Raw genomic sequence first — 20,412 nt, 5'->3', positions numbered from 1 at the left:
TTTTCCATACGCACAAAAAGCTTATTTCTCAATTATTTTACACAAATTTGTTAACATCCCTGTTAGTGAGCATTTCTCCTACGTCAAGATAACCTATCCACCTGACAGGTGTGGCATATCAAGAAGCTGATTAAACAGCATGATCATTACACAGGAGCACCTTGTGCTGGGGGAAGAAAAAAAAGAGGCCACTAAATTGTGCAGCTTTGTCACACAACACAATGCCACAGGTGTCTAGTTGAGGGAGCATGCAATTGGCATGCAGACTGCAGGAATGTCCACCAGAGATGTTGCCAGAGAACTGAATGTTAATTTCTCTACCATAAGCCACCTCTGTCATTTTAGAGAATTTGACAGTACGTCCAACCGGGCTCACAACTGCAGAGCACATGTAACCACGTTTATATTTTTTGTTCAGTGTATATAGGGACGCCTTCTCTATGGAGTTATGCTGCAGCCCATGGGCTCCTCTGTCGGTCTGTCTACACCAGGCATCATGGCCCTGATCAGGCTTCCGTCAGCATCTGTCACGGTCATTTCTTAGAAGAATCTCCTACATCATGTTCTACAACCCAATAATACATAAAGTAGGCCATACAATAAGTCACTGGACTAGGTTTATTACTGTGTCACATACCACATTTCAAACACTTTGTTTGGTAACTTTGTCCACAATCAGTGCCATTAGACTAGTGAAATGAGCATTAGACTGATAAGAATTGGTCATATTGTAAAAAAAAACGAACATATCTGATGTTGAGTCTATGACATAAATGGAGATGCAAGACTATATTTAGGTATAATTACTATCACAGATCATTCCCAAGTCTCTCAATCTCATTCAGACAGAATGACATATCTTGGTGGGAGAGTTGCGGTGAGATGACTATCATGCGGAAGAAGTTGACTCGTCCACCCTGAGGCTGGTAGCCCAACATCATAGTACCCTGCTTCATCATACGCTCCTTAATCACTGGAGCCACCTGGTGATGAAGATACAAGATCACCGAAGCATTGTATCAGCGAGACAAACTGGATTAATTGTAGAATATATCATAGCAATTGAGGTAAAAAATAAATAACTGGAATCATTGTAAGCACTTCACACACACACCAACCTTTGACAATCTGTCATTGTAGTCTGGACTGTTCTCCTTTCCCCGCAGACTGGGTGGTATGAACCAGAAACACACGTTCACAAACAACGGCTGTTCAACAGAACAAAAGCAAAAGACATAGGTGAGATAAAAGGGAGAAGAAATCTTTTCTATGTATTTGCTAAAACAATGACTCACCTTCCCTATAAGTTCAAAGCCCTCTCTTCTCTTCATCTCCTCCACCAGATATCTATGGTTGGACGGTCAACACAGAGATCAGTGTTCCACAACATTTGAAACGTCTTTCATTGACATACAGTACCAGTCAAAGGTTTGGACACCTACTCATGCAAGGGTTTTTTCTTTATTTTTACTATTTTCTACATTATAGAATAATAGTGAAGTCATCAAAACTATGAAATAACATATGGAATCATGTAGTAACCAAAAAATTGTTAAATCAAAATATATTATATTTTAGATTCTTTAAAGTAGCCACCCTTTGCCTTGATGACAGCTTTGCACCCTCTTGGAATTCTCTCAACCAGCTTCATGAGGTAGTCCCCTGGAATGCATTTTAATTAACAGGTGTGCCTTCTTAAAAGTACATTTGTGGAATTTCTTTCCTTCTTAATGTGTTTGAGCCAATCAGTTGTGTTGTGACAAGGTTGGGCTGATATACAGAAGATAGCCCTATTTGGTAAAAGACCAAGTCCATATTATGGCAAAAGACCAAGTCCATATTATGGCAAGAACAGCTCAAATAAGCAAAGACAAAAACAACAGCCCATTGTTATTAAGACATGAAGGTCAGTCAATCCGGACAATTTGTGCAGTCACAAAAACCATCAAGCTTTATGATGAAACTGGCTTTCACGAGGAGCGCCACAGGAAAGGAAGACCCCAAGTTACTTCTGCTGCAGAGGATAAGTTCATTAGAGTTACCAGCCTCAGAAATTGCAGCCCAAATAAATGCTACAGAGTTCAAGTAACAGACATCAACATTAACTGTTCAGAGGAGACTGCGTGAATCAGGCCTTCATGGTCGAATTGCTGCAAAGAAACCACTACTAAAGGACACCAATAATAAGAAGAGACTTGCTTGGGTCAAGAAACACAAGCAATGGACATTAGACCGGTGGAAATCTGTCCTTTGGTCTGATGAGTCCAAATTTGAGATTTTTGGTTCCAACTAAGAATACCTAAGAGTGAATAAAATTATTTTGAAAACGCAATTAAGGGAATTAACTGGAATGATATCTTGTCCAAAACAGATGTGGAAGCTGATCATCAGGTTTTTCTATCCACAATCCAGACTACAATAAATGGTTTCCTAAAGAAAATCAAATCCAAACCTGGCCAAAAGAGCACTCTTCCTTGGCTAAATGGAGAAATCTGGAAATTTATGAAAGAATGAGATTATGCTCTAAAAACAGCCCTAAAATCCAAATTAGAGCATGACAGACGTAGGTTTACCATGTTGAGAAATAAGGTAATGAAAGAAATCAGACAGGCCAAGGCAAACTTTTTTTATTAACATAATTGGTGAAGCAAAGGGAAATTCTAAATTGATCTGGGAGAATCTAAAAAAGTTAACAGGGAAAGACCATAGTAACACCGCAAAAAGACTAGAAATCATGGTGAATAACAATCGAAAAACAGGATGCAGTCGAAATAACAATAGCCTTCAATTCCTACTTTATTGACTCTGTCACAGAACCCCTCCACTGGTTTCTTGGGCCCAGTGCTAGTAAATGACGCTCAACCTTTCTTCATCATAAGGGAGGTTTCTGAGTCAAAGGTGAACAAGGTGATTAGCTCACTAAAGAACTCTAAAGCCAAAGGTATGTTTGGGCTGGACTCTACCTTTCTTAAAAACTACAAAGAGTCAGTCATTGGCCACGTTACTAAGGTCAACAACACATCTATTGGTCTGTGGGTGTTTCCAAGTGTATGAAGTCGGCCATAATAACGGCCATCTTTAAATCGGGTGACCCTGCTGACGTGAGTAACTACAGGCCCATTAGTATACTATGTGACGTCGAAGGTTGTTGAAAAGTGTGTAGCAGAACAACTGATTGTCCACCTCAACAACAGCCCCTTCACATTATACTCCATGCAGTCTGGCTTCAGAGCGAAACACTCCACAGAAACGGCCAACTGCTTTCTTCTGGAAAATGTGTAGTCTAAGATGGACAAAGGGGGCGTTGTTGGGGCTGCGTTTCTGGACCTAAGGAAGGCTTTTGATACTGTTAACCATGAGATTCTCATCACAAAGTTGTCCAAGTTCAACTTTTCCCCCGATGCCTTGAGATGGATGAAATCATACCTTGAAGGCAGAACTCAGTGTGTCAGAGAGAGCAATGAGCTGTCGCCCACTCTTAGCTATGATGTGGGCGTGCCCCAATAGTCAATACTGGGGCCCCTCCTGTTCAGCCTGTACATTAATGATCTGCCTTCTGTCTGTACTGGGTCTGAAGTTCAAATGTATGCAGATGATACAGTGATATATGTGCATGCAAAGAGCAAACAACAAGCTGCACAAGAACTCAGTACTATAATGGTCCAGGTTACAAAGTGGCTCAGTGACTCGTGTTTGCATCTCAAGTATGAGCTTCTCCCCTGACACATAGACATCTGGCTCTGTAGCATCTGTTGCTCTCTTTGTGAAGAACATGCAGTTCTTCACAAAGAGAGCAACAGATGCTACAGAGCCAGATGTCTGTGTGTCAGGGGAGAAGCTCATACTTGATTCCAACCTCTCTTTTAAAAAGCAGGTGAAAAGGGTCATTCAAATAACCAAATTCAACCCAGCTAATTTCCGATTTATACGAAATTGTTTGACTACAGAGGTAGCAAAACTGTACTTCAAATCTATTATACTCCCCCACTTAACATACTGCTTGACAACATTAAAACCCATTCAGTCTGTCTACAAACAGGCTCTCAAAGTGCTTGATAGGAAGCCCAATAGCCATCACTGTTAAATCCTCATAAAGCATGAGTCTGATTTACTGTCTGTGATTTATTTAGAATTCCAGGCACACTTAAGCATTCTGCAGCAATACGCCATCCCATCTGGTTTGCGCTTAGTGTGACTATCATTTGTTGTTTTTCAACAGGACAATGACCCAACACAGCTCCGGGCTGTGTAAGAGCTATTTGACCAAAGAGTGATGGAGTGCTGCATCAGATGACCTGGCTTCCACAATCACCCAACCTCAAACCAATTGAGATGGTTTGGGATGAGTTGGACCACAGAGTGAAGGAAAAGCAGCCAACAAGTGCTCAGAATATGTGGGAACTCCTTCAAGACTGTTGGAAAATCATTCCAGGTAAAGCTGGTTGAGAGAATGCCAAGAGTGTACAAAGCTGTCATCAAGGCAAAGTGTGGCTACTTTGAAAAATCTCAAATATGCATTTTATATGTTCAGCACTTTTTTGGTTACTACATGACTCCATGTGTGTTATTTCATAGTTTTGATGTCTTCACTATTATTCTACAATGTAGAAAATAGTAAAAATAGAGAAAAACCCTTGAATGAGTAGGTGTCCAAACTTTTGACTGTACTGTAGATTCGATACATTTTTTTTTTAAATGACAGCTCTAAAAGGTGTTTTAAGTAAGGAGCTTGACTAATCAGACTTACAGCCGTAGGTTTGTGAATGTCTATGTTTGTACCTTGTATGGGCGACAGCCCTGTCAACACGCTCTTCCAAGCCTTTTGACCCTACAGCTTTCCACATCAACCACAGCTTCAGGCAGTCAACCTTACGGCCACACTGTATCGACTTGTCCCCCGTGTCCAGACTTGTGTCATAGAACTTGTCCTGCTGGAAGAGGTACTTTGCATCTGCACTGTGGCAATGTTTCAATAGGTGCTGTGGAAAAAGGGAAGAGATCAAGAATAGCTGAGATTTAACAAAAAAATTACAACAGACCAGTCATAACTGAAAAGACAAACAGGTATCAAACTGTCACGACAGGAAAGAAGGAGAACTATAGAAAGCATGGTCTTTAAACCTGTGGTGCCCAGGCCCCGGCCCAACCCCACCAACCACAAGGACCCCTGGTACTAGAACGTTCCAGGGAATTCCTTTGATTGGCAGAGAGCAGGTTTACTGGCATGCCAGACCCCCCGAAACCTGGGTACTGGTAAAGTACCACAACAACGCAAAGGAACAATGTAACTCAGACACCCATAGTCGTCTGTCTATGCGGGTCGCTACAATATCCTCACAATTTTCTCAATGTAATTTCCCTTTTTTTGGACACCAAATTATTGGGCTTTTTAGCTAACATTCCACTCAGTGTCACTTGGCACATAACATGGAGTGGAATGTTCGCTAAAAACACTAGCAACCAGGCTACCAAATTATAAATGGAATCTTCAAATTTATGACATGAAAGGATGTGATTAGCCATTTTCTTTAATATAGACCCCTTCCCCCAATTAAAGTTGACTACTGGAGGGAATGCTCACAAAAGTATGTGGACAACCCTTCAAATTAGTGGATCCGACCATTTCAGCAACACCCGTTGCTGACGTGTATAAAATTGACAAACATTGGCAGTAGAATGGCCTTACTGAAGAGCTCAGTGACTTTCAACATGGCACCGTCATAGGATGCCACCTTTCCAACAAGTCAGTTTGTCAAATTTCAGCCCAGCTAAAGCTGCCCCGGTCAACTATAGGTGATGTTATTGTGAAATGGAAACGTCTAGGAGGAACAACGACTCAGCCACGAAGTGGTAGGCCACACAAGCTCACAGAACAGGACTGCCGAGTGCTGAAGCATGTAAAAAACGTCCGTCCTCGGTTGCAACACTCACTACCGAGTTCAAAAGTTTCTCTGAAAGCAACGTCAACACAAGAACTGTTCGTTGGGAGCTTCATCAAATGGGTTTCTATGGCTGAGTAGCTGCCCACAAGCCTAAGATCACCATGCACAATGCCAGGCGTTGGCTGGAGTGGTGTAAAGCTCACCACCATTGGACTCTGTAGCAGTGGAAACATTCTCTGGAGTGATGAATCACGCTTAACCATTTGGCAGTCCTACAGATGAATCTGGGTTTGGCGGATGCCAGGAGAACGCTACTGACCCAAAAGCAGTGCCAACTAAAGTTTGGTGGAGGAAGAATAATGGTCTGGGGCTGTTTTTCATGGTTCGGGCTAGGCCCATTAGTTCCACTGAAGGGAAATAACGGAAATAATACAATGACATTCTAGACGATTCTGTGCTTCCAACTTTATGGCAACAGTTTGGTGTTTCCTGTTTCAGCATGACAATGCCCCCGTGCACAAAGTGAGTTCCATACAGAAATGGTTTGTCGAAATCATGTGGAAGAACTTGACTGGCCTGCACAGAGCCCTGAACTCAACCCCATCCAACACCTTTGGGATGAATTGGAACGCCAACTGTGAGCCATGCCTAATCACCCAACATCAGTGCTCGACCTCACTAATGCTCTTGTGGCTGAATGGAAACAAGTCCCTGCAGCAATGTTCCAACATCTATTGGAAAGCCTTCCCAGAAGAGAGGAGGCTGTTATAGCAGCAACATGGGTGGACCAACTCCATTTTAATGCCCATGATTTTGAGATGTTTGATGAGCAGGTGTCCACATACTTTTGGTAATGTAGTGCACCTTTGTAATGAGTGATTTTCAAGATGGCAACACCAATGACACAACTTAGGGACATTTATCTTGGTAAAAATATATATTTTAATAGCCTTTAATATCAGTGGTGTAAAGTACTTAAGTAAAAAAACTTGAAAGTACTAAAGTCGTTTTTTGGGGAATCTGTACATTACAATTTATATTTTTGACAACTTTTACTTCACTTTTTTTTTTACCCCTTTTCGTGATATCCAATTGGTAGTTACAATCTTGTCCCATCGCTGCAACTCCCGTACGGACTTGGAAGTGATAAAGGTCGAGAGCCATGCGTCCGTCGAAACACGACCCTGCCAAGCCGCACTGCTTCTTGACACACTGCCCTCTTAACCCGGAAGCCAGCCGCACCAATGTGCTGGAGGAAACACCGTACAGCTGGCGACCAAAGTCAGCGTGCATGCGCCCGGCCTGCCACTAGGAGTTGCTGGAGCGCAATGGGACAAGGACATCCCGACCAGCCAAACCCTCCCCTAACCCGGATGACGCTGGGCCAATTGTGCACCGCCTCATGTTTAGCAGGACAGGAAAATTGTCTAATTCACACACTTATCAAGAGAACATCCCTGGTCATCCCGACTGCCTCTGATCTTGTGGACTCACTAAACACATGCTTCATTTGTAAAAGTGATGGCGCATGCCCCTGGCTATCTGCAAATGTAAAAAAAAAAAAAGATTATGCCATCTTGTTTACTTTATATAATAAACCACATTTTATTTACTTTTGATATTTAAGTATCTTTAAAACTAGTTTTTAAAATTTAGTTTTAGTATTTTACTGGGTGACTTTCACTTTTACTTAAGTCATTTCTATTAAGGTATCTTTTCTTTTACTCAAGTATGACAATTGATTACTTTTTCATCACTGTGTATGTATGTATGTAAGTATATATACACATACACACACAAATTGTTGTAGTCACCCTACTTTCACATTTCTCACTGTCAATCTTGAATTATAATTATAATCGTGAATTATAAAGTTTTACTGGTGAAACAACCTGCCAACCATTTGATCTCAGTTTCATGGGAATATGTAGTTTTTCAATTATGTACAGTGAGTGGATTTTTAGAGTTGATGGCATTAACAAACTGTAGCATACCGGTGTTTTGTTTCAATCAGAATCACATTTTGCCTAGTGGCGCACACGTGAGATTTCTTTTACATTAACGTTATACTATGATATTATATTTGGTTCTGTTATGTACAATAGGCCTACTATCATTATGTGATCTTGCAGACATTGATTCAGCTTTGCTCTGAATTTATTAAAACGAACACCATTCAGAGTAGCTTGTTCCGTACAAGTAGAGCAGAGACTGTGCGCGAGTAGAGAATCCCGCACATGGGCAGACGTGTTGAGACCATTAGACCCTGGGAATATGGATCAAGAAAAATCAGATCCGCAGCCAATACGTTTTACTCCAAACTGCATGTCGACATAAAAATTGTATCCAGGAGTTAATCTGACTATGGGTAAGTAGAACAAAACGGATTAATTTCCCAAATATCCCTTTAAACAAGTATAAAGGACTTGCATTACATTTTATCATTGACAAACAGTTCAATATAAAAAAAAAACATGTATGATGTGTAAATATTTGTCATTTTAAAGTGATTTTTATGGTTGCAAAGGCAAGGGACACAAATGTCATCACAACTCAAGAACAACCCTTTGGTGTAGATCCCCTGAAGGGGTGTCTTACTGTGGTGTCCTTGAGCAGAATGGCTGAACATTGCAAGCCCGTCAGCATCATCTTGTGTGGATTCCAAGTCACTGAATCGGCTCTGATCACAAACACATCATTACAATCAAGTCAAAGTCATATGTTGAGCCATTCAGAAGGCTTGCCCAGTCATGCGAGACATCAAGACACCTAATCTATACTTTGGTACACTAGCACACAGATTGAATTAATTTAAAAGCTTTTTTTTTTTGCAGCACATTTAGATGTTTTGTCTACAACTTAATTCCAGTAACTGTATTCAGAGCATGCAATCCTACCTCTCAACTCCTCTCATGAGATGTTTGTGTTCCTTTGAGAAGAGAACACTCCCTCCCCAGGCTGCCTGTGCCAAACCACAAGAGAACGCCAGTCAGTACAGATGTAGGATCTTAATTTGATTACCCTGTTGCAGAAGAACTTTCGTGCAACGCAGGAAACTTTAATTTGTAGTGTATTTCAGTAAAAAGGCTTCTGAAATTAATTATTTCAGACTTGCATCAAACCCTTCAAAAATGTCCATTAATTCTAATCCAAATAATTCACATTTCCTGTTGCTGCAGGATTATTTTCCTGCTATAGCAAACTGGCTCAAATTAAGATCCTACATCTGTATTCTTCAGGTCAAAATACATGGGAAAGATGGTCAACTGTTGAAAAGGATGTAAATTAGACAGTGGCTATCTTTTACACTCTTTTGGGAATGGGGTATGAAGTTTTGATCAACATAATAGATGCCGTCGGCCATCATCTTGACAGAAGACTACTTTTGTTGTCTGAAAACATTGGACAAAGTTTGATTCTGGAGTGAAAGATCACCTTAAAAAAAACTCACATCAACATGCATCCACAACCCCTGTCTGTCACAGATGTCAGCGATGGGCTCCAGTGGATCAAAGGCGCCTTGTACAGTCGTTCCTGACGTGGCATGGATAAAGAATGGCACTGCCCCCTGGTAGGTGAAGAGGGGTAATGAAAGATGCCCTTGCATCTCTACTTAGTGCCTTGTACTGTGATATGTGCTTTGCCGATTGACTACTAGGAATTGCAGATAAAATATTTTAAATGCTAACAGAGTACTAGGAATTCATCAGATCCTTGTGCAAGATATCACTGATTGTCTATCAGCAATTCCTAGTAGTCTATTGGCAATTCCTACTGTTATCGGTATAAATACTGAATATCACAGCACATAAAATAGAATTTACACAGTAAATTAAAAAAGGTAAACAGTAAACTTGCTTGAGATTTCGCCAGCTCAATTGTCTCACCAAGGTCTTCTGGAATCATGCAACCCCTGTAGGTCAACAGAGAGCACGTGTTAAAATCTGTAAAATCATGTATGCCTAAGAATGATGAGATGACTGACAAGAGTCACAAAGGAAGGTTCTGATCACTTTACCTATCATCCACTTTGACCTTAAACACGTTCTCTGTCCCAATACCTTGAAAGGCAGCTGCTTTCATCACAGAGTAGTGGCTCTGGAGGAAAGTGTGGGTATAATGAATGAATGGGAAGTTGAATAGTGTATTACTTCTACCATACAGTCCGTTTTCCCCACCTGTTGAGATGTAAAGACAGCCAGTCGAGGGAGGGACCACATTCCCTTCAGTTTTACTTCTGGGAAGGCCCGGTAGCGTGCTACGTTCATGGCATACATGTTAGACATGGTACCGCCTGGGCAGAAGATGCCATCTCCCTCTGCCCACCCAACTAGAGAACGTAGCTTGGAGAGTACCTCGTCTTCCATCAGGACAAACACTGGAGCCACCTCATAGGTATACCTGTTAAAGAACAGTCCATCACAAGCATCTTCATACCAAAACATACTTTATGGTATGTATATGTGCATATAAATATTTATTGCTTTCTCCTACTGGCTAGTGTTAAGAGCCTCCGTAAGGAATCGTCCTGTCAAGGCATGGTAGTCCACCCCTGCAAAGAGCTGATTGAAGAACCGCGGATGATCTGGAAAGAGATATGCATGCACTACAGTAAAGAGCATTCAGGACCATCCCAAGCAATCGCATTTACCAAAAATCGAATGTAACCAAAACCACACATCTCGCTCTGTCTAGTTTCCCTGTGGGGTCGGGTTAGCTCTGGTCCAGGGTGCTAGCATGGCTAGCAGCAAACCGCCCAAACAACCTGGACAGAGCTAGGGAGAGACAACTTACTGGTCTTGACACTGTACTTGGCCACATCCCGTATTCTCTGCAGCAGCTGGTGTTGCGGCTCCCCAGTCTCTCGCAGCTCCAGATCTAGCAGAGCAGCTAACTCCTCTGGCTCGCGCCATTCACACACCTGTGACCAGGGGTATAACAAGCACAGGAAACCCATCAAAATACAGCACTGAGTAGTGAGTACCTCCACGTTTGATTGTGATGCACACAGTCAGGTGTGAAGAATGTCAGTTAACTTAGGCAATTCCACGGTAAGAGTGACAAAGATTCCGATTTTTCACTTTAAAATGTAAAAAAAAAAAAAAATGATTGCAAAGATAAACAACTATGCACACGGACTACTTATAACAATTTCCACTTTAAATGGAAAAAAACACATTTACTTCAAGAACAGTGCAGATGCAAAGTTTGGTAACAGAATGACGGTTTGTGCTGTACAAACAGAACAAATCGTCATTCTTTTACCAAACTTTGCATCTGCACTCTTCAAGTAAATGTGTTTTTGTAAAATTCTGTGGAAAATGTTAAAAGAAGTCCTTGTGCATAGAGTAGTATGGTCTGGTTAAATTTGCAATCATTGGTTTTTGTTTGCCATACGTTTTAAAGTGAAAACTCTGAGTCTGTGTCACTTACCGTGGAATTGCGTTTATTTTTTTATTCATTTAACTAGGCAAGTAAGTTAAGAACACATTCTTAATTACAATGACGGCCTAGGAACAGTGGCTGGTTCAGGGCAGAACGACAGATTTTTATCTTGTCAGCTTGGGGATTCGATCTAGCAACCTTTTGGTTACTGGCCCAAAGCTCTAACCACTAGGCTACCTACCGGTACAGGCCCAGTGGTTCCTAAACAATTTTGCTACATGACCCACCAGGACAGGTATGTCACTCAGGACTTACCAAAAGGCTTGTGCAGCAAAAAAACGTAACAATACAGTGCCTTCAAAAAGTATTCACACCCCTCAACTTTTTCCACATTTTGTTGCGTAAACTGAAATGTCTTGACTCAATAAGTATTCAAACCCTTTGTCATGGCAAGCCTAAATAAGTTCAGGAGTAAAAAATAAAATAAAATAAAAAGCATAACAAATCGCATAATAAGTTACATGGACTCATTTCGTGTTCAATAATAATTAACATGATGATTTTTGAAAGACTAGCCTGTCGCTGTACCCCACACATACATTCAATTATCTGTAAGGTCCCTCAGTCGAGTAGTGAACTTCAAGCACAGATTCAACCACAAAGACTAGGGAGGTTTTTCAATGCCTCACAAAGGGCACTGACTGGTAGCGGTGTAAAAATGAAGAAAAGCAGACACTGAACATCCCTTTGAGCATGGTGAAGTTATTAAATAGGCGTTGGATGGTTTATCAATACACCCAGTCACTACAAAGACACAGGTGTCCTTCCTAACTCAATTGCCGGAGAGGAAGGAAAATGCTCAGGGATTTCACTATGAGGCCAATGGTCATTTTAAAATAGTTACAGAGTTGAATGGTTGTGATATGAGAAACCCGAGGATGGATCAATAACTTTGTAGTTACTCCACAATACTAACCTAAATGACTGCGTGAAAAGAAAGAAGCCTATAGAGAATTAAAAAAAATATTCCAAAACATGCATCCTGTTTGCAACAAGGCACTTAAGTAACACTGAAAAAAATTATTAATTGTCAAAGAAATTAACTTTTTGTCCTGAATATATGCACTATGTTTGGGGCAAATTCAAAACAACACATCACCAAGTACCACTATTCATAATAGTGGTGGTTGCATCATGTTATGGGTATGCTTGTCATCGACAAGGACTAAGGAGTTCAGGATAAAAAGAAATGGAACACAGGTATAAGCACTGGCAAAATCCTAGAGAAAACCCTGGTTCAGTCTGCTCTCCAATATACACTGGGATACTAATTCACCTTTCAGCAGGATAATAACCTAAAACACAAGGACAACTCTATACTGGAGTTGCTTACCAAGACATGGCATGGTTAGTTTTGGCAATAATTAACAATCAACTTGACAGACCTTGAAGAATTATTTTAAGAATAAAGTAAACATATTGTACAATCCAAGTGTGCAAAGAGACTTACCCAAAAAACTCACAGCTGTAATCGCCACCAAAGGTGTTTCTACAAAAGATTGACTTAGGGGTGTGAACACTTATGCAAATTAAATATTTCTGTACTTAATTTTCAATAAATTTGCAACAACTTGTTTTCACTTTGTTATTATGGGGTATTGTGGGTAGATGGGTGGTAAATAAAATATTGAATCCCATTATGAATTCAGGCTGTAACAACAAAATGTAGAATAAGTCAAAGGGTATAAACACTTTCTGAAGGCACTCTATATGGCATAGTGCAGAGAACAGGCATGTTAGGCTAGAGATTAGACAGTTAACAGGGATGTGAGACCTTCTCTTTGACATCTGTGCCTTTACATAGCACCTCCTCAATGATGACTTTAAAAGCCTCGGTCAGGAAGAGCTGGCCTTCACTGTTGTCCAGAAGAGGTTCATTCATATTCTGCTGACCATACAGGGGAGAAGGTCCTGTAGTTGTCCCATAGTCCAACCAGGAAAAAGGAGAGAGGGTTGAATAGTTGTAGTAGTTTCATGATACTGCATTGTTGAGTCAATAGTTAAAGTCAATAATTAGAGTTACCAACAAGTTCTTTGCATGGTCAAGGTCTTTATACAATAGCAATTCATGGTATTGTAGATATCTAGTCACAGGTTGAGAACCCTGGACAGTGCACCCTCCTCCCGTCAGATAACACACAAACATTCCAAATCACCTTGCTCTGAAACAACACTCTGATTACTCCACCAGTCAAGAAAGGAAGACCATCCCAGGTTCCAGAATCTAGGTAGGTGACTCATGACTTAAAACCACAGTCTGCAAATAAGACCAAACAGAAACAATTGAGCAAATGCATCCCTTGACATTCCACATTTCTAAAAGGGGTAATTTACACTACATACATTTACGGAAGCAAAAATAATATATAACCTGCATATTAGAGGTCGACCGATTAATCAGAATGGCCGTTTAATTAGGGCCGATTTCAAGTTTTCATAACAATCGTAATCGGCCTTTTTGGACACACCGATTTTGGCCGATTACATTGCACTCCACAGAGGAGACTGCGTGGCAGGCTGACTACCTGTTATGCGAGTGCAGCAAGGAGCCAAGATAAGTTTAATGCTAGCTAGCACCTTATCTTAAAAAAAACGATCAATCTTAACATAATCACTAGTTAACTACACATAGTGGATGATATTACTAGTTTATCTAGCTTGTCCTGCGTTGCATATAATCGATGCGGTGGCTGATAATTTATCATTGAATCACAGCCTACTTCGCCAAACAGGTGAATTAACAAGCACATTCGCGAAAAAGCACTGTCATTGCACCAATGTACCTAACCATAAACATCAATGCCTTTCTTTAAAATCAATAAACAAGTATATATTTTTAAACCTGCATATTTAGTTAATATTGCCTGCTAACATGAAGTTCTTTTAACTAGGGAAATTGTGTCACTTCTCTTGCGTTCTGTGCAAGCAGAGTCAGGGTATATGCAGCAGTTTGGGCTGCCTGGCTCTTTACGAACTGTGTGAAGACCATTTCTTCCTAACAAAGACCGTAATCATTTACATAATTATGACATAACATTGAAAGTTGTGGAATGTAACAGCAATATTTAGACTTAGGGATGCCACCCGTTAGATAAAATACGGAACGGTTCCGTATTTCACTGAAAGAATAAACGTTTTGTTTTCGAAATGATAGTTTCCAGATTCGACCATATTAATGACCTAAGGCTCGTATTTCTGTGTGTTATTATGTTATAATTAAGTCTATGATTTGATAGAGCAGTCTGACTGAGTGGTGGTAGACAGCAGCAGGCTCGTAAGCATTCATTCAAACAGCACTTTCCTGCATTTGCCAGCAGCTCTTCGCTGTGCTTCAAGCATTGCGCTGTTTATGACTTCAAGCCTATCAACTCCCGAGATTAGGCTGGCAATACTAAAGTACCTATTAGAACATCCAATAGTCAAAGGTATATGAAATACAAATGGTATAGAGAGAAAAAGTCCTATAATAACTGCAACCTAAAACTTCTTACCTGGGAATATTGAAGACTCATGTTAAAAGGAACCACCGGCTTTCATATGTTCTGAGCAAGGAACTTAAACATTAGCTTTTTTACATGGCACATATTGCACTTTTACTTTCTTCTCCAACACTGTGTTTTTGCATTATTTAAACCAAATTGAACATGTTTCATTATTTATTTGAGACTAAATTGATTTTATTGATGTACTATATTAAGTTAAAATAAGTGTTCATTCAGTATTGTTGTAATTGTCATTATTACAAATAAAAATAAAAATCGTCCGGTTGATTGGTATCGGCTTTTTTGGTCCACCAATAATCGGTATCGGAGTTGAAAAATCATAATCATCGACCTCTACTGCATATACACATAATTGTAGTGTAAAGATGCAAATCTCGTGCGTCACCTTACCTAGTAGGTAGTGTGCGAGACAGCCCCTAGACTTGCTCCCATCTGAGCAGTAACATGTATAATTGGGCACGTTCCTCTGACTAGGTGTTGGACTCATGCCACATCTTACAACGCCTGGATAGGTATTTGAAGCATCATCATATGTAAGAGCAATCTGTCAGTTGATGACATAGCACACAACCACTGGTGGATGCTTGCAACATCTGAGCAGGGGAACGCGATCAGAGTCTCCTCAAGCCAAATGCTCCTACAGTAATTGGTTGCGTTGCCCTGCTGACATGCATCAACCAATGGTAGAGTGCCACGTCATCGACAGATTGCTATAACATATGATGTGCTTAGCTGATACTTAAAATACCTATCCTGGGGTTGTAAGCTCTGGCATGCATCAGCACCCAAAATCTTAATAGCAGAGCAATCTTTTTAAAACAGCTGAAATATACAGAATAAAAATTATCAACATGTAAAGTTGGTCCCATGTTTCATGAACTGAAATAAAAGCTCCCAGAAATGTTCCTGACTAGAGGTCGACCGATTATGATTTTCCAACGCCGATACCAATTATTGGAGGACCAAAAAAAGCCGATACCAATTAATTGGAAGATTATTTTAATTTATTTGTAATAATGACAATTACAACAACACTGAATGAACACTTATTTTAACTTAATATAATACATCAATAAAATCAATTTAGCCTCAAATAAATAATGAAACATGTTCAATTTGGTTTAAATAATGCAAAAACCAAGTGTGGAGAAGAAAGTAAAAGTGCAATATGTGCCATGTAAAAAAGCTAACATTTAAGTTCCTTGCTCAGAACATGAGAACATATGAAAGCTGGTGGTTCCTTTTAACATGAGTCTTCAATGTTCCCAGGTAAGAAGTTTTAGGTTGTAGTTATTATAGGAATTATAGGACTACCTCTCTATACGATTTGTATTTCATATACCTTTGACTATTGGATGTTCTTATATGCACTTTAGTATTGCCAGTGTAACAGTATAGCTTCCGTCCCTCTCCTCGCTCCTACCTGGGCTCAAACCAGGAACACATCGACAACAGCCACCCACGAAGCAGCGTTACCCATGCAGAGCAAGGGGAACAACTACTCCAAGTCTCGAGTGACGTTTGAAACACTATTAGCGCGCACCCCGCTAACTAGCTAGCCATTTCACATCGGTTACACCAGCCTAATCTTGGGAGTTGATAGGCTTGAAGTCATAAACAGCGCAATGCATTGCGAAGAGCTGCTGGCAAAAGGCACCAAAGTGCTGTTTGAATGAATGCTTACGAGCCTGCTGCTGCCTACCACCACTCAGTCAGACTGCTCTATCAAATCATAGACTTAATTATAATATAATAAACACACAGAAATACGAGCCTTAGGTCATTAATATGGTCGAATCCGGAAACTATAATTTCAAAAACAAAACGTTTTTTCTTTCAGTGAAATATGGAACCGTTCCGTATTTTATCTAACGGGTGGCATCCCTAAGTCTAAATATTCCTGTTACATTGCACAACCTTCAATGTTATGTCGTAATTACGTAAAATTCTGGCAAATTAGTTCGCAACGAGCCAGGCGGCCCAAACTGTTGGATATACCTTGACTCTGCGTGCAATGAACGCAAGAGAAGTGACACAATTTCATGTTAGCAGGCAATATTAACTAAATATGCAGGTTTAAAAATATATACTTGTGTATTGATTTTAAAGAAAGGCATTGATGTTTATGGTTAGGTACATTGGTGCAACGACAGTGCTTTTTTCGCAAATGCGCTTGTTAAATCATCACCCGTTTGTCCAAGTAGGCTGTGATTCGATGAGAAATTAACAGGCACCGCATCGATTATATGCAAGGACACGTTAGATAAACTAGTAATATCATCAATTATGTGTAGTTCACTAGTGATTATGTTAAGATTGACTGTTTTTTATAAGATAAGTTTAATGCTAGCTAGCAACTTACCTTGGCTTCTTGCTGCCCTCGCGTAACAGGTAGTCAGCCTGCCATGCAGGCTCCTCGTGGAGTGCAATGTAAAGCAGGTGGTTAGAGCGTTGGACTAGTAACCGGAAGGTCGCAAAAATGAATCCCCCCTGAACAAGGCAGTTAACCCCCGTTCCTAGGCCGTCATTGAAAATAAGAATGTCTTCTTAATCTGACTTGACTAGTTAAATAAAGGTGTAAAAAAACATTTTCTTTTCAATATTTTTTTTTCTTTCATAAATATATATTTATTTTTTATTACGTTTTTTTTTTTTAATCGGCGGCCAAAATTACCGATTGTTATGAAAACTTGAAATCGGCCGTAATTAAATCGGCCATTCCGATTAATCGGTCGACCTCTATTCCTGACGCACAAAAAGCTTCTCTCTCAAATGTTGGGCACAAATTTATTTACATCCCTGTTAGTGGGCATTTCTCCGTTGCCAAGATAATCCATCCACCTGACAGGTGTGGCATATCAAGAAGCTGATTAAACAGCATGATCATTACACAGGTGCACCTTCTGCTGGGGACAATTAAAGGCCACTCTAAAATGTGCAGTTTTGTTGCACAACACAATGCCACAGATGTCTCAAGTTGAGGGAGAGTGCAATTGGCAAGCTGACTGCAGGAATGTCCAAAAATAGTTTTGAAAGGTCATCAAACATGGAATTCCTTGTCGGAAAGTGAGGCAACTTTCTAGAGATACGACTTCATAATTTGACCTTGTTTTAAATCAGAACTCCCAGTTGTCTTGAAAGCACCATATATCCAGAAATACTGTAAATAATGACAAGATGGTCTTGTCTCCCTACGCCCTATCAAATAGGAGTTGTTGTCCAGCAGACCGATTTAACGGGAGTGGACCCTGTTGCTTCGCCTCCTCCCTCTGGTATATCGCTTTCGCCTGTGTGACTCGGACTGTGAAATCTGACACCACTTGAAGCTGGGATGTTTCACCTACCATTTCAGTCGCTCTTCCAACTGTCCAACTCCTGGCTAAACGCGATGGTCACATTCCCCTGCTCAGACATTGCACGCATCAACCAATGGTTGCGTGCTACGTCATTATCAGTGTCATCGACTGACAAATTGCTATAACATATGATGTGATTAGCTGATCCGTTTAATACCTTATCTAGGCGTTGTGAGGAACACACCCTAGGTCACAGCCACTAACAATGCACATGCCTGCAATCCTTAGATCCTAGCAAAGCAGGATGGGTTTGTCGCTCTAGCACATTCAGAGATCAATTTATAGCAAACTTTATCAAAGTAATCTAAAAAAATGTATCGATTTTTTTTTTACAAAAAACACTTTCAGTTATTCATAGACGGACAATATTAATATGAGCTGAAAGGTCAGTTCCTAATATGGTCAGGAAGCCAAGCTAAAGCCCTGTCTGATGTTCAGAAGAGTGGGGCATAAGTTTTGATCAAGAGAGACCTTTAGAAAATATGCAAATGTTCTCCAAGACTAAACATACAAATATGTAATTTACAGAAAACATACAAGTCACTTCAAGCCTTATACGTTTTGTTGAATAAGAAATACATAATTCAGATGTAATATTTTTCATATTTGTACGGTGTACTTGAGCTTGTGTCCTCAAATGTGACTAACGTTACACCTCAGCAATTTATAAAAATGAAAAAAATACCAGAAAGGTATTGGAGTATGGTGCATTAATAGTTATTGTTTATCGCCCTCATGATAAATAATCACCTTTCGGATTACATAGATTAGCCTACATTTTATTTACGCTAAAACTGTAACGTAAAAGCAATTTAGTTATGGTTCTGCTGGTAGCTAACGTTAACATTAAGCTAACTAGCTAATCATATGCGGCACGTGAGTTTCAAGTTAGAAAAAATAATAACGAAATAAAAAAATAAAAATCACCTTTATGATAAAGTATTGCATGAATCATCGAATTTGCAGACTAATGTGAAATGACCTACTATTGATAATGTGATGAGTAGGTTGGATAGTCATAAATTAAGCTAATAAAATACTCACGTTCACAAAAGACAATTCTGCTTTTCTTCTTTCTTTGCACACACCCAGAGCCCAGCTAGAGGGACATTTTTAAGGATGGTCATTTTTAAAGAGGATCCGAGAAAAACGTGCCCTTTTATAAACACATTTCATGCAATTCTACAACGATTTACTTTTCATGACTAAATAGTCTTTAATATTATAACAATTACACAATAAGAAACTCTGCTGACACTGACAAACTGAAATCAATAAAAACGACCTTGTATTAAATGCAACCATCTAATCGATGCCTATGAAAAGGGGAGACATATTGTAGGCTATGACGTCCATCTAGATGAACTTACTGTCTTTAAAAAAACGTTCCAGGACCCTGGACTCCAATTATAAAGATAGAATATACGCACTCACCGAGAATATGGCTGATGCTCTCCACTGTAGTCCCAAAACTTTTGTTTTTCTGGATCAAAATGGGGTTTAGGTGGTGGGCGTGACCAAGGGCGTGGTCACCGGTGCTGCTGCCGACCGAACATTTTCGAGGCCGCCTGTTTGCCGAAGTGACACAATGTAGCTGTTTTAAAGCTAATTTCCTGCAATTCTACACATTTTTCCATGTGGTGGAGATTAAATGTTGCAGTTTTACAACCAATCTCGTGCAATTTTACACGTTTGGCCATGGCTTATGCTATCTGAGTGACTCAAGCATTATAACAAAATCAATGGGGCCCCATGGCAAAAATTCTTCTGAATGCAGTTTTAAAAAATGTTGATTCTCCTTCACTGTCTAGCTTTTATTTAGGTGATTGTTAATTCTCAAAGATCTTATTGAAAAATGTATTAGTCTATTATCTTTTCTACATACTTTATATCTGGTTTTAGTCATTCAAGTTTACTCTGAAAACGTTTTTACACACAAGTTTTGTTTTTATTGTTTTAATTTTTTATTTTATTTCACCTTTATTTAACCAGGTAGGCTAGTTGAGAACAAGTTCTCCTTTACAACTTTTACCTGGCCAAGATAAAGCAAAGCAGTGCGACACAAACAACAACACAGAGTTACATATGGAATAAACAAAATATACAGTCAATAACACAATAGAAAAAAAGTCTATATACAGTGTGTGCAAATGAGGTAAGATAAGGAAATAAATAGGCCATAGTGGCAAAATAATTACAATTTAGCAATTAAATACTGCAGTGATA

The 20,412-nt window shown here is 39.8% G+C and overlaps 1 protein-coding gene across 5 annotated transcripts; it reads right to left on the bottom strand.

The window, feature by feature from the left end:
• Positions 1 to 604: 604 nt before the first annotated feature.
• On the bottom strand, positions 605 to 19,763 carry LOC106605019 (cysteine sulfinic acid decarboxylase). Of its 5 annotated transcripts, XM_014200239.2 has the most exons (16): positions 19,621 to 19,744; positions 19,231 to 19,285; positions 13,484 to 13,584; positions 13,102 to 13,238; positions 10,677 to 10,803; positions 10,377 to 10,467; positions 10,061 to 10,283; positions 9,901 to 9,980; positions 9,741 to 9,795; positions 9,334 to 9,450; positions 8,780 to 8,844; positions 8,481 to 8,562; positions 4,780 to 4,979; positions 1,296 to 1,347; positions 1,119 to 1,208; positions 605 to 983 (listed from the first exon to the last, which is right to left on the bottom strand). In XM_014200239.2, the coding sequence occupies exons 3-16, from the start codon at positions 13,566 to 13,568 to the stop codon at positions 810 to 812; spliced, it is 1,578 nt and encodes a 525-aa protein (XP_014055714.2). In that variant the 5' UTR covers positions 13,569 to 13,584; positions 19,231 to 19,285; positions 19,621 to 19,744; the 3' UTR covers positions 605 to 809. The 5 variants fall into 5 exon arrangements, with proteins under 5 accessions (XP_014055714.2, XP_045575659.1, XP_045575671.1 ...); XM_045719703.1 differs by having other exon boundaries at positions 1,119 to 1,347; positions 19,621 to 19,748; XM_045719715.1 differs by having other exon boundaries at positions 1,119 to 1,347; positions 19,557 to 19,621.
• Positions 19,764 to 20,412: the final 649 nt, after the last annotated feature.

Source organism: Salmo salar, chromosome ssa01, assembly GCF_905237065.1.
Source record: "Salmo salar chromosome ssa01, Ssal_v3.1, whole genome shotgun sequence".
Lineage (NCBI taxonomy): Eukaryota > Metazoa > Chordata > Actinopteri > Salmoniformes > Salmonidae > Salmo > Salmo salar.
Note: the sequence above shows the minus strand (reverse complement) of the source record. Positions and strands in the feature narration are given on the sequence as shown.

Excerpts from the sequence above, each read along its gene's own strand:
- LOC106605019 (XM_045719708.1), bottom strand. The coding sequence starts at position 13,568 with ATGAGTCACCTACCTAGATTCTGGAACCTGGGATGGTCTTCCTTTCTT. Across the intron at positions 10,804-13,101 it reads GCACAGATGTCAAAGAGAAG|GTGTGTGAATGGCGCGAGCC; the intron begins GTCTCACATCCC and ends CCCTGGTCACAG. Across the intron at positions 1,348-4,779 it reads AGGGCTGTCGCCCATACAAG|ATATCTGGTGGAGGAGATGA; the intron begins GTACAAACATAG and ends GTCCAACCATAG.